Below are 14,160 nucleotides of genomic sequence, written 5' to 3' on the forward strand. Positions count from 1 at the left end.
ACAGACAGACATACACACACTCGTGCATTGCACACACACCCGCATGCATTACGCACGCGTGCGCACACACACACACACACACACACACACACACACACACACAGTCACACGGTCACACACACACAAACAAACATGTATACACAAAATAAAAATGTGCATCAACAATTAACATATTAAATACTTATTAATGCATAATTAATTGTGCAAATCCTTCAGAGATGTGTGAATACACTCAGATTCACTCATACAAGCATACATCTCAGGTTCAGACAATTCCTCCCCTCTCTCTCTCACTCTTTCTCTCTCTCTCTCTCTCTCTCTCTCTCTCTCTCTCTCTCTCTCTCTCTCTCTCTCTCTCTCCCACACACACACACACACACACACACACACACACACACACACACAAATGCACACACCTTTCATATTTTACAATAAACATCACACAAAACATATAGAACAAGAATTCAGATTTTGCATGCAAAAATAATTAGGTGGATGTAACACATGCAAACATATTTGTGACTGCAGCTTTGATATTGTAATTGTATGGATGATTGACAATGGAATGAAAAGGACAAAAATGCATAGGCCTAATCAATACCCTCCTGCGTTGTAGCAACAAACTGTTGTGCTATTTGTCCACATTATTAGTCATTAGAATCATTATTCTGTACAGGTCACTGAAAGCAACTTTTTTTTTGTCTCACTGTGAACTAATGGAAGAAAATAAAACACAGCATATTTCGGGCAATTATGAGTCATATACCAGATGTCAATTGCAGTATTAAAATGTAGGCCATGTAGTACTTAATCTGTTGGTGTGGTTTCATTACCTCTCACGTCCTGCAGCTCAACACATTTAAATGCAACTCATCGTCAGTCAGGTGACAGAAAATGTTTCCGTGTAGCACGTCTTTTGGAGTTTATTACTATTAGCCATAGCCTACAGCTAAATGTTTAAGTTTAGTTTCTGATCTAGCACCGATCGGCACGTTATTTAATTGGCTACTGCTATTTGTGGGGGGTGGGGGAGATGAGCGACAAGAACCTATAGCAGAGTGCAGACACAGAAAAGTAAAGGGAAAAAAAACGTTTCCGTTTGTTCCATCATGTTTCAACACCTTTCTCTAAACCAGTGGTTCTCAACCTGTGGGTCGGGAGCCGATCTACAAGCTCACAACGCCTGGCATTGCGCGGTTGAGAGCTTGTAGATCGGCTATTTTCACAATATGTATCTGTGGAATCAGGGTGTGGGGGGTCCCCAGTTCAAATATGATTATTTTGGGGGGACACGGCCTGAAAAGGTTGAGAACCACTGCTCTAAACTCGAGATGGGCCTATGTATCAATCAAAAATAAAATACTTAGCAGGCAAGTCAAGACAAAACTAAGAAACGTATTGAACACAATTCATACATTTATTGCATATCATTTAATCGTATGAAATGAAAAACGAGCACATGAACATCACATAATGGTTAGTGAGTGAAATAATTTTGCACAGCAAAATATATATATATATATAAGAGGAAAGATTAATTAATATATATTTTTTAAAGATTTATTGATGAACGATACTCCCTCATTTTATACAAGCAGGGTGTCAATCCCTGACCATTTAACAATGTCCAGACATTATCGATTATAATAATAATGTTATTGCTTTGCAAATATCGAGTTCGCTTGAGACAAAACAATCTAGTCTTGTCTGATCTGACAAGATATATCAAAATGTCAAAATTGCGTCGCAACAAAATGCCAAAACTACCTGCGCTTGAGTTGTAAAGAATATAGGCTTTTTCATTATGCTCTACGTGTTGATTAAAGGCTACAATTTTAGTGCATTTCAGTCCAAAATACTTCAGTTCGTTACAGAAATACATTTCCAAAAAGCATGGCTATTAAGTTTGACTTCGGCTATCTTAGAAATTCCTTCTCTTTTAAATACTTTGGTTTAGAAATACTGTCATGAGGTGTTTTGTCGAAGACCAACAGCCCTGATAGCTGTCAAACTTCTGTTTGAACCACATGCTGCAAAAAGCACTGTTTATGCACTACAATACTGCTCATTGTATTAACTGGAACCGTGCCAATTTCTCCAAACCAATGCCAGAAACGACTTTATGCAGGACCCTTATTAATTCTCCTCGTCGTCTATTACTCCTCTAAAAAATCAACCTGTAGCTCACATATCTCTCACAACTTGCAGATTAGAAAAACCTTTCACTTAATTTATACGCTTGAAATTCATTCCAAAGTTGACAATATGCACAAGTTTGGGGGTATCTTTAAATAAACATAACGCTTAAAGCAACAGACAGTCTTTATAGTTTAGTCCCCGGGTAGGGATTTGAGAGTCGAGTCCTTTAGAACAGTGGTTCTCAACCTTTTCAGACCGTGACCCCCCAAAAATAATCATATTTGAACTGGGGACCCCCCCAGATAAATATTGTGAAAATAGCAGATCTACAAGCTCACAACGCCTGGCATTACGAGGCGTTGTGAGCTTGTAGATCAGCTATTCTCAAATGTTTTGCCTCTTATATTATTTGACAATTTGGCAAATGTTTGACCAGTTTTTATAGTATAGTTTGTTGATTTTTTTTAGGTATTAAAAAGGTCTTAAAAGTACTTAAATTGTCACTTCACTGTCATCTGGGGACCCCTCCCAAATCATGTGGGGGGTCCCGACCCACAGGTTGAGAACCACTGCCTTTAAGAATGGGTGAGGACCTTTCTTTGCCCCTCGCACCATGCAGGATCCCAGCCGATCGACTCCCATCAGGAACGCATTATTGCATTCACTGCACTCTATATGCCAGGCGACGGCGGTGCACTTCAACACAGTTGAGAATGCACTTGTACAGATTATTGCAAAGGGGTGGGAAAGTCCTGTCACTTTTTTGTCCCATGTCCCAAAAAAGTGATGAGGCCCATAAATGAAGTATGAATGCCATGCTGGAGACATCCGACAAAAGTACATCTTCAAGCACAAAAACAATAAAGAAAAGGAAAACCATACATGTCCAGCATGCAGGGCAGTTCAATAACATGTCTCTTTTTAAAAACAATAATATTGTTTCTAATGAAAAGTCGCTTTTTCCTTGCTGAACACAATAGCAAGCAAACGCATGAGATGAGGTGGTGTAAAATGGCAGGCTCGCAGTCCTCCAAGTTAGGCAGACAAAAAGTAAAGGAAAATATCAAAAACATATTGCTGATGTGGATGCAGTTTTTGACTGTACATTGAATTAAAAGTAAAAATGGTGAAAAAGACAAGTTGATGTACTTCAAAGGGGTATACTTAGTGCTTGCATGCACACATAGTATACAGTGTCATCAAGTTGTATAAACTTTCAAAAATTATAGTTTTACTCAAACACTGCAAATTGAATGAACGATGAAAAGATCTTGAAAAATAGGCAATGCATAAAATATTCAGTATGGTAGCAAAAAATAGATGAATGTTTTAACAATATAGCTTCTCCAAAATGGGGGGGAAAATTAAAAAAAGACACGGATGACAAAGCCCTCAAAATATAAAAACGGTCAACATACTTGAGCAAACTTCTGAAAAAACGTATAAAATAAAAAAAATAAAAAAGTTGACAAATTGGTTCTTGGACTAGTAGGCATAAATGCCAAAAGAAAAAGAAAAAATGTTTCATAATGATGTTTTTTTTTTGTATGTGGGTTGAGTAACTCAGCTGATATTCTTTTTCACGATAATGTCGAGACTCACATGAAAAACTCCGGAGATGAAGGGTTGTTGTCACTGCTGGATCCATTTTCTCTGAAGCCGTTGCTGATGAGCTTCTCATACTTTTCTTTGTACGCATCCCTCTCCCGGACCAGCCTGGAGATCTCCTGCTTGAGGTGGTCGACCTGCTGGATGAGCTGCGTCTTCTCTCCCTCCAGGACGTGCCGCTGCTGGACCCGCTTGTACCGGCAGGACTGGGCATAGCCTCTGTTCTTTAGGGTCCTCCTCTTCTGTTTCAATCGGATCACTTCTTCCTTGCTGACCCCCCGTAGCTGCCGGTTGAGCTCCCGCACTGACATGGATACCAACTGGTCGTCTGAAAACCGGTCATCCAAATGCATGTGCGGATGATTTCCCCCAGAGCTGCCGTTGGACTGCATCCCAGGTTGGTGGTGGCTGCTGCTGTGGTGGTGGTGGTGGTGGTGGTGTGGCCCCCCGTTCTGAGCTGCCGCGGCGGCGATAACTGCCGAGACGACCGCCGCAGCGGACCCCATCTCCTCCCCGGCCATGGTGCCTCCCGCTCCGGCTCCGCCAGCAAACTGCTGCCCTCTGGTATAGCCATCGAAAGACTGGAGCTGGTGACTGCTGTTGATCAGCGCCTCTACTGCGTCTTCGGGGCTGAAGCCCAACGCCTCTGGATTCAGCTGCTGTTGGTAACCGGACATCCAGTAGAAATCCTCCAAGTGTGCCTTCTGTTCGCTCCCCGAGCCCGGACTGGGCGCCGAGAAGCTTGGAGAAGGGGGCACCGAGCTGCAAGGCGTGCTCATCGGGGTGGAAGACAAGGATCCCCCGGCGATAAGGCGACTGCACTGGCTGATGTTGCGATCGGGCTCCACCGGCTCCTTTTTCACTTCAAACTTCATCAGATCGAAGTCATTAACATATTCCATGGCCAGGGGACTGGTGGGCAGGTCGGAGTTGCTCATTGCCAGCTCTGATGCCATCCTCTTGCTGCTGCTGACAGTCCTCCAAGCGGGGTGAAGAGCAGCTGTCACACTGGGCTGGTTGGGAAGGACGTGAGCCAGTTTGAATTTTTTAAGCGTTTTGTCTCGAAATGGAGAAATTAGGTTTTCTGCGCCCTTTTTGCAGCGACGGACTTCCCAGCTCGCAGGAGTAGTTTTTCTGTGCAGTCTATTGCACTGACACACCAGTGCCGCGCACGCGAGTAGCGGAGTCCCTTTTCAGCATGAGAAATTCGGCGGCTTGTTATTTCAAACATTTAACACTTTAACGGTTTCTTCATGAATACATTGCGCAAAGCGGAGAGGGAGAAATGCCGAAGGTAAGGGGCTAAATGTAGCCTCGCACGTAAAATGCCTGTGAGTCGTGGGGTGATTTTTTAGAAGGATCACACACGGCAGATGAGTTTAAAAGCATTGCTTGAGTTGTATTATAAGCGTGACGTCAGGCTGAGCAGGAACCAATGGGCGCACGGTCTGGCTAAATAATACAGAAACTTTTCTCCAACTGTCAAAGGCTATCAGCTGACTGTCAGCCGGAGCACAGACTGACAACTCTTTGGCAACTATAAAATATATAGTTTATATATATTGTTTTAATCATAAATCACCATTATCATGTGATAATAAATGAATAATAGGCTATCTATATATATATATATATATATATATATATATATATATATATATATATATATATATATATATATATATATATATATATATATATATATATATATATATATATATATATATATATATATATATATATATATATATATATATATATATGAGACATTTTTATTCCAGTGGAAATAAATGGTCATTATCTTATTTTCATTGTGTATTATTATAATAGCCTGTATTTAGACGCACCGGTAGGTCGATTTCAAATTTGGCCAATTAGGTTGCATGAGCTTCTTTATTTTTTAGGTGCTTTATTTCGCATAAAGTGCCTTTTAAATGAATTAGGCTAAATCTATTTTGTATATATATATTTTTTGTTAACACATCCACAAACCACCTTTGTATATATTTACGTTTCGACTGTACAGCTGTTATAAATGTATTTATTCCTTGTAATTTCTGCATATTTCTGCAAAATAAAATTTTGGATCTGTACTAGAGTAATCATTCACAAGTCACAACTGGTTCTTGATCTCTCTCTCTCTCTCTCTCTCTCTCTCTCTCTCTCTCTCTCTCTCTCTCTCTCTCTCTCTCTCTCTCTCTCTCTCTCTCTCTCTCTCTCGCTGTCTTTCTCTCCTTCTTTTTCTTTTTTTTTTGGGGGGGGGCAAGTAATGTCACATATGTATTCAATTATTAGTCATGTTATATATGGCAATAAATGATTTTGACTGGCAACTTTAGATAAATGGACAAAGGATTTAAGTAGAGAGTGAAGAGTGGTGGTACCTCTGGGCATCCTTCTAAAACTCAACAGTGCCACCTTTTGGTTACATTTACGCATGGGTTTATCTACATTAGAAGTAGACTGCGCTGAAGAGGTGCATTTCATTAGGATTATTTCAGGACTTGGACAAACGTAAAAGTGCTTGTGAAAAGAGCTAACTAAATAACAAACAAACAAAAACCCCAAAAGCTCATTTATGAATTTTCAAAATGATCAAATACAATCTTACGGCAATGCATTATTTAAGGGCACGAGTGTACTGCACTACAATATTAAGTCATAAAGCCATGTTATTATATGATGGACTGCAATTTACAAATACTTTGGATGAGTTCATCCGGTCATATCAAGATTCTCTTCAGAGGCTATAACATGGCTATTATAAAGTGAAAACCAGTGTACCAAGTGTTCCATCCGGACTTATATTATTCCCCACTGCCATAAAATGGCTTTATCTAAGCAATGGTCACAGCCCTGCAGCATAGTAATAGATTAAACCACTCTTGTACATTGCACTCATCTCAGTTCATAGGTCTTCTACTTTTAATTGACTCGTGCAAGAGTGCCATAAGACAGGCATGTGTATTCTTGGTTCTCATGTCCAGGTCCTGTTACCTCTTCAGCTGGATAGCTGATAATGCCTAGATAGACCCAATCACATGAATAAAACAAATATTTAGCTTGCATTGTAAAGCATGTGTGTGCTGATACAGGGGTACCCTAGCAGTCTTCGCCTGAGGATAAAGATGCCCTTATATCAAATACGTCTTTAAATATTTATCCCACTCATGTATTGATTCCTATTAGTACTGTATTAAATGCATCCTTTCTTATTTAAATGTGATTCGGTAATTCAAATGACTCCTCAATAGCAATTTTAGGATATGTCAGCAAAGGTGTTTAAACACATAGTAATGTCATTTTTAATTTTACATTCATGTCACTGGTTATAAACTTTTTAAAGGGTGGAGGAGAAATTGTGTAACAAAGCGTTTCAACTTTATAAACAGATGTGGAGTATGATTTCAGATACATTTTTACACTCATTAAGAAACCTTTATCTTTATGTGTCATTATCTTGTATAAACCGAAGCCTAAAGTTTTATATGTCTTAGATGTAAACATGTTTGTATTCATGTACAATTGCACACATTGATTACATAATGGTATATCAGTTGACTTAATATTAAACATTAAAATCCTCTGTATTCATTTATCCATATGTAACTCTCAGAGTTAAACTAGCTTGGCACTAGCTGTATTCATTGATGAGAAGAGTAGTGATGTAAGCTTTACCAAAGGACTATTTGGAGTGATGATATCTTTTGACATGGTGTTGACAAATAGCCATTTCATGCCTGTGACAAAAGCCTATAATCACAGTCTCTGTGTCCCTATGATCTCATGGTTGGGATGCTGGGTATTTTTAGATTCCTGGGTGCACGCTGTGTAATGATAGGCCAAATCAGTCACGTCCCAGTATCCCAACACTGTGGAACATCATCTCACCAATCTCAGAGTGATGCTTTTATAACCATTCAGTGAGTTCACCACTTCCCTCATGGCCATCGGACTCTCTCTCTCCCCTCTCTGTCTCTCTCTCTCTCATTCATTTCATCTGCTTTTAATGGACAGGGACCCACCCTCCCTCCCTCCCTCTCTCTCTCTCTCTCTCTCTCTCTCTCTCTCTCTCTCTCTCTCTCTCTCTCTCTCTCTCTCTCTCTCTCTCTCTCTCTCTCTCTCTCTCTCTCTCTCTCTCTCTCTTTCCCTCTCTCTCTCGCTTTCTCTCTCTCTCCGTCCCCATCCCCGTCTGTCTGTGTGTGTGTGTGTGTGTGTGTGTGTGTGTGTGTGTGTGTGTGTGTGTGTGTGTGTGTGTGTGTGTGTGTGTGTGTGTGTGTGTGTGTGTGTGTGTGTGTGTCTCTCTCTCTCTCTCTCTCTCTCTCTCTCTCTCTCTCTCTCTCTCTCTCTCTCTCTCTCTCTCTCTCTCTCTCTCTCTCTCTCTCTCTCTCTCTCTCTCTCTCTCTCTCTCTTTCAGAGTCTGGCACTAACTCAAACTACAAAATGCCAAACTAAGCCATTTTAAGTACAGTAAACAATTAGTCTAAGCAACATATCAACACAAAGTAACTGCAATTAAATTAATGAAATGAGAAAATAGAGTCCTGGTTTGAAAATGTTTGCAAGAGATTAATACGAATACAACAATAAAATAAATACATATAGAACAAACAAGGACCTGACCTTTGACCCCATGCCTCATGAGCATTAACACGGCTGAAGGGATGTCTTGATATGTAAATATACGCACATGCACTGATCTACAGCGACACCTGTCTTGATGGCACCATAGACATTACAGGATACTGATTATTTTTCTTGAAACAAGTTCAAATAAAAAGTCATGTGTGAAAATTGAGAGAGAGAGAGAGAGAGAGAGAGAGAGAGAGAGAGAGAGAGAGAGAGAGAGAGAGAGAGAGAGAGAGAGATAGATGGGGGGGTTCTTTGTCACTAGTCTACAAACTCAGTGATAGAAATCTCTCTAATCAGTCAGACTCAGAGTCTAACAAAGTATACTGTCTAACAGATTGTCATATGGCTGTCACCAAAAAATTCCAATGTAACCTCTGTCAACAGATTGGTGAGAGGTCTGTTTCTAAATGCCCATGTGGTACATGTCCCAACCACTCGGCCATTGGCGCCCCAACAGCGGTTTTTAAAAAAAGTACTGTGTTGTGACTGAGAATTCTGTTTACTGGATACATCTGATAGCAGGCTGATCAAGTACATTAGAGTGTATTCAAACTATAAATTCACCACTTGAACCCTATCGGGCATGTCTAGACAAATATTCAGCAAAATACCAGATTTTGCAATGCGGTGTGAGCTTACATATCAGCTATTTTCAAAAGCAAAGAGATTTGGTGTAGATGGAAAAAGGAGGGGACCAAGAACAAACCGCTTGGGGGCCACGTTCAATGTACTGTATATCATTTAAGTGGTTAATAAACAAATAAATAATAAACATTTCCTCTCCCATAAACAGATGAAACCAAGAAGAATCTCATGGTTTCTATTTCCATTCTGTGGCCTTGTCTTTTGTTTGGGCCTACCTGTTCATAGAAAGACACAGCAGTGGCCCATTCCCCGGGGTACAGCCACAGCAGAGCGAGACTAATACACAAACGAAGGGAGAGCTCATTAGTCATGACAGAGGATAGTGGCGGACCTAATTTAGCTGCTTTTGTTCCTTTGAAGTTATTGATGATGCAGAGCTGAGAGAGATCTACATGGAGAAGATCTGTGCAACTGTGAAGATGCCCGATCACACCAGAGGGGAAGAGGTCCACAGGCTGAAGTGATCTCACTGGGAAAGAGGCACAATCTGCAAATATCATTTTGTGTATCATATTTCAATAATCCGACATTAAATCAAGATTAATTTGGGATTTTGTGTCCAGTTTATCATGCCATGTACCTATTCAGTGCTTTTAAACCACATGGAAAAGACCAATGAGGCGGACAGCAAGCAACACAGAACCCTGGTTTAAATTCTGAATGTAGTTGTTGTGAAAATATAGAATACATTGTTTAGAATCCCTGGAGGGTGATTTATATGACTTTTACACTTGGAATAACCGCTTGAAATAATCTTAAATTTGGAACATCTGGAACATAAAAAACAAACAAAAAACAAACAAAAACTAAAAAACAGAAGCTATGGGGAAAAGTAAAATGATATGATATATTAAATACTCAAAAGGTGTATTACCATATTCCTTACTCCAATGACAATATGTTGTGTTAACCCATTTAGACCTGAGGCAGATTCTAAAAACGTAATAAATATAAGAAATATTTATTCAAAAATGACCATGTATGGGTGATATTCCAAGACGGACCCCATTTTTTGAAACACATCAGAAAGTGTTGGTATGTTAATTTACCAAGATATATTGTAAAGATTACCGAAGACTTGAGGTTTAACTATCATTTAAACTAAATCTTTATTGTGCCATAAATTATGGGGATGACCCGGGTTAGAACGGTATTGAAAGCTGATATATTGTTTAAATTCAACCTTGACAACTGAGATTATGAGTTTTGGGGAAATCATCAATGATTACTTTTTGTATTCTGTCTGGTATGAACCAAAGTACAACTGTTGTTACACAGTATAATCCAGTGTAGAGAGCGTAAAAATGAGGGCCAATTTCTTTACCCTCAGGGTTAAATTAACACTGGATTTGACTGTGTATGGAATAATGTATGTAACCAACAGACTGATCAAAAATAAAAGTAACAGTGTATATACACCCCAAAACATGTGTGATACAGTGTATTATCTAATTCACTGAAACACATCACCAGTTTTCAATAGCCTGCGCTAATCTTTAACTAAATAACCCATACCAGGTCACTTTGACGTTTAAAGAAGTCCAATTCTTAAATCAAAACACAAAACAATGGCATGAAGAGCATAGGCCTACTTCGGACGACCAGACAGACTACCGATATCAGAGCCTGCTTGCTTGGTTTCATTCCTGTTGAGCGACAGACCTAACTCACTAGAGAGAGCAAAGGTCCCTGCGTTGTTTGCTGTGCGTCTGCTAGGCTGTAGGAAAGGGGGAGGGGAGGAGACATGGATTGTGAATTGAACAGTGGTGCAGTGAGAACCTACCAGACAGGGCTTGATAAGCTACAATGTTGCCATCTAATCAGTAGCATTCCAACACTTTGGTGAATTGCCCCCAGCCTGAAATGATCACTGAGGAACGCCTGAAATGATCACTATTGATGGAACACCTGAGAGTTGCAAGTGCACGCAGTCAAATGCTGTACCGGGCCTTGAGACAATCCTTCAATATCAACTATTTTGGAATGATTATTCCAAAATAGTAAAACTAAACAATATACAAGGTCACAACGTGTCACAATGAAATTTTGAAATAAATATAAAATAGGACTTCATTGATTAAAACCAGGAAAAGACAACAGTTATGCCATGTCATGATATTTCAGTATCCAAAATCCCAGACGATATCCAGTCTCATATCACAGTATATGTACTGTAATATTTCCCAGCCCTACCAACACAAAGTCTTTGTCCCAGCATTGACTTCAAATTGAGCTGTACAGGACCACCAGCCCCCCTGTCGGCTTTTCCAGTACCACCAAGCACTGCTCTTGCCCTGGGGCGGTACAGTGTTTCATCAACAGTTTAGTGAGAGGGACAAAGCTGGAATCTCAATTCTCACCCCGCCAACAGAATGTGGGCACAGGCATGTCATAATTACCTTAATCCATCTGTCAGGAGGGAGAGTAGGGAGAGGGCGAGTAGAGGACAGAGCAGCCAAAATGGGGTCAGGAGGTGAGTTTGCGCTCTCCAGCCGGAGGTGGATCTTGGATGGCCTCTATGACATTGGTGGAAGGTATTTGTGGCCTAGAGGAAGGAAGTGGGCTCTGTGTGACTGGTGAACTTGGCTGTGTGACCCTGGGGCTAGCTTCATTTTGGCACTGACACAGTGACTAAATGGCGACGGACCAGCAGTAAACCAGTGAATGTGTTACAGTGGTGTGAAAGCCGGTGTCAGACATGCCGGTCCAATAGATGGCTGTGTCAAATGGTCAGAGTTGACATGAGGCTTTTTAATCTTTTGTAATTTGCCCCCCTTCCCTTCCAACTGGATATTTGTCATAGTGCATATGACTGTGTTGCCAATTAATGCTCGGTCCTGCAAATGACAAAGATGACACTGTTCAATGAGAGTCACATGCAAAGGTAGGGCAATCGAATGAGACTGGTCAATAATGTACAAGAAATGGCAGAGTGGTTTGCATATTAGCCGTAATTACATTCACATGAACATGATGTATTGGTTTACTGCCATGTGTAGGGTTAATGTGTAGAGCAATATAATGATATATTAACTGTTGAATAGCTTTCCAAAGTCTATCTACAATCACTTTTCTTTTTTGTTTTGTGGACCCACTCTTACAGGTTATGTTTTTGAGATTTGTTAACTGTTTGCATGGAGTCAACGTTTTTTTCTTTCAAATACTTATGCTTGTGTGTGCATGCGTGTGCGTGTGTGCGTGCGTGCCTAGGTGTGTGTGCACACAAGCGTGAGTACATCGTGCATGTGTGCGTGTGTGTATGTCTGCCACCAGTGTCTGTTTATGGATGGTTGCTCCCCAATGATGCAGCTCTCTAAATTATACAACTGACTTTCTCTCAAAATATTTAAAAAATCCTGAAATGATTGGCCACTGAAGAACATTTGTTCATGTAAATATATAAAATAGGACATATATCATATATGTGAATAAAACCCAGTATTGCACAGAATTCGATTTTTCAGCAGTATTGTTGTTGAGTCTTTTAAAGTGTTAAATGGCTGGTTTGAAAGAGGGTGTAAGCTTAGGGTGTTACCAACCTCAATGTATCCCTTTACTCGCGAGGCCTCAACCTGACCCAAACTAATGAGTTGTTTTTCTTACATAAACCTAATCTGACCTGAACAAAATTAGTTAGCCACTATGACAACAAAACTGACTTGGAAACATTTGCATCTGGCTAAGATATGATGTTTTTACGACACAACCTCTGACAAAACATGTAACCCTATGTGACTGAACAGGAAATTAGTTTTACGGAAAAAAAATATGTTTTTTTCCCCACTCTGCAGTAGTACACATGTAAAATCCTCAGTATTTGTTTAACCATTTGCAACTCTGAGAATGTAGAAATATGACCAAATGGGACCATTTGGTTAGATTTGCACACTCTCAGAGTTGAATCAACGCTCAGGATTTTCTCTGTATACCTTTACACCCACACTTTCTCTCTTACATGTTCAATCACTATACTTAATGAAATCGGCTCTGCAATGTTATCAATTGTATGGATATGACTTAACGATATGCCAATACAAGCCAGCTCAGCCCAGCTCAGTCCAAGGGGTCCTTCAGTCTTGTTGCCACTGAGCTGCAACACAGACGCTGTCAATAACGTCCAACTCAGGAATTCAAAATGATAACCTCTGCCCTTCATAGACGTACAGTGTAAACCAAAGAAGGCAGGGAGTGATAATATTCCTTGTTAGTTGAATGACAATGATGTAACTCCCCCACTCCCCCTCCACCCGCCCACCTGTCTGGGGTCAGAGGCAGCCTGTGTGTTGAACAATGACACTGGCACAGTTCACTTCACAGCTTTCACTTGCCACAGATGTTTATAATTATAACATAGGAGTAAGAAACTTGCGCAAAGCACCTTCAAGCAACATAGGCGTTGGGACAACGGACCTAGCTGTAAATATTCCTTGTTGTTGTATATGATTGCTATTATTATTATTATTATAATATTGTTTTGTTACTATTACAAAATCATTTTACTTTTATGTACTGTACCAATCTATACACATAGGTAACAATGAAGTAACCTTGAACCTTGATGTCCTTCAAAAATGTGTGTGGCAAACGTAGGGCTTTTTCGTGTTACCTTATTTTACAAGGTAGGCAGATCTAAGGAAGCTAGTATCTCATTGTTTACCCCTACTCACAAACCTTCCCTTGGTACTGTAGTTAGCACTGGAGGTAATGCACCCCCTGTTAGACATCAGCCAAACCATACAGCAGGAACACACATGCATACTCGATGACAGAAGCCCACTTTCAAATATATGCATGTTCATACAAATGTACATGTAGGGAAGCACATGCGCATGCTCACATCCTAATGAGAGATTTTCTGACCTTTCTCCATGTACCCCTGGAGAATATTGATGAATCCCCTTTTAAAAATAACTCTCGCCTTGTAGGGCCATTAAATGATTTACAGTTATATCACCAACACATAATTATTACATTCATTATGTTGGACTGTGCATGGTTGGGCCATTGTAGTTGGAGGTGGACCCTTTTAACACAGAATGTTGGCACTATAAAGCCTCTTATTTATTTATTTTAACCTAAAGTATCCTACAATCATTTCAGATACAATGTGAATGTATACGTAGTATGTCATATTGA

The 14,160-nt window shown here is 40.1% G+C and overlaps 1 protein-coding gene across 1 annotated transcript in view; it reads right to left on the bottom strand.

Annotated features, from left to right (window-relative positions):
• The window catches only part of mafa (MAF bZIP transcription factor a), a 107,049-nt gene extending 101,738 nt beyond the window's left edge, over window positions 1–5,311 (bottom strand). The window contains exon 1 of the mRNA XM_084062143.1: window positions 3,742–5,311. Within this exon, the coding sequence (XP_083918269.1) occupies window positions 3,742–4,703 (962 nt within the window). The 5' untranslated portion in view covers window positions 4,704–5,311. The remainder of the gene's footprint in view (window positions 1–3,741) is intronic.
• Window positions 5,312–14,160: the final 8,849 nt, after the last annotated feature.

Source organism: Gymnoscopelus microlampas (assembly GCF_963454915.1).
Source record: "Gymnoscopelus microlampas genome assembly, chromosome: 1".
In the NCBI taxonomy this organism is placed as follows: domain Eukaryota; kingdom Metazoa; phylum Chordata; class Actinopteri; order Myctophiformes; family Myctophidae; genus Gymnoscopelus; species Gymnoscopelus microlampas.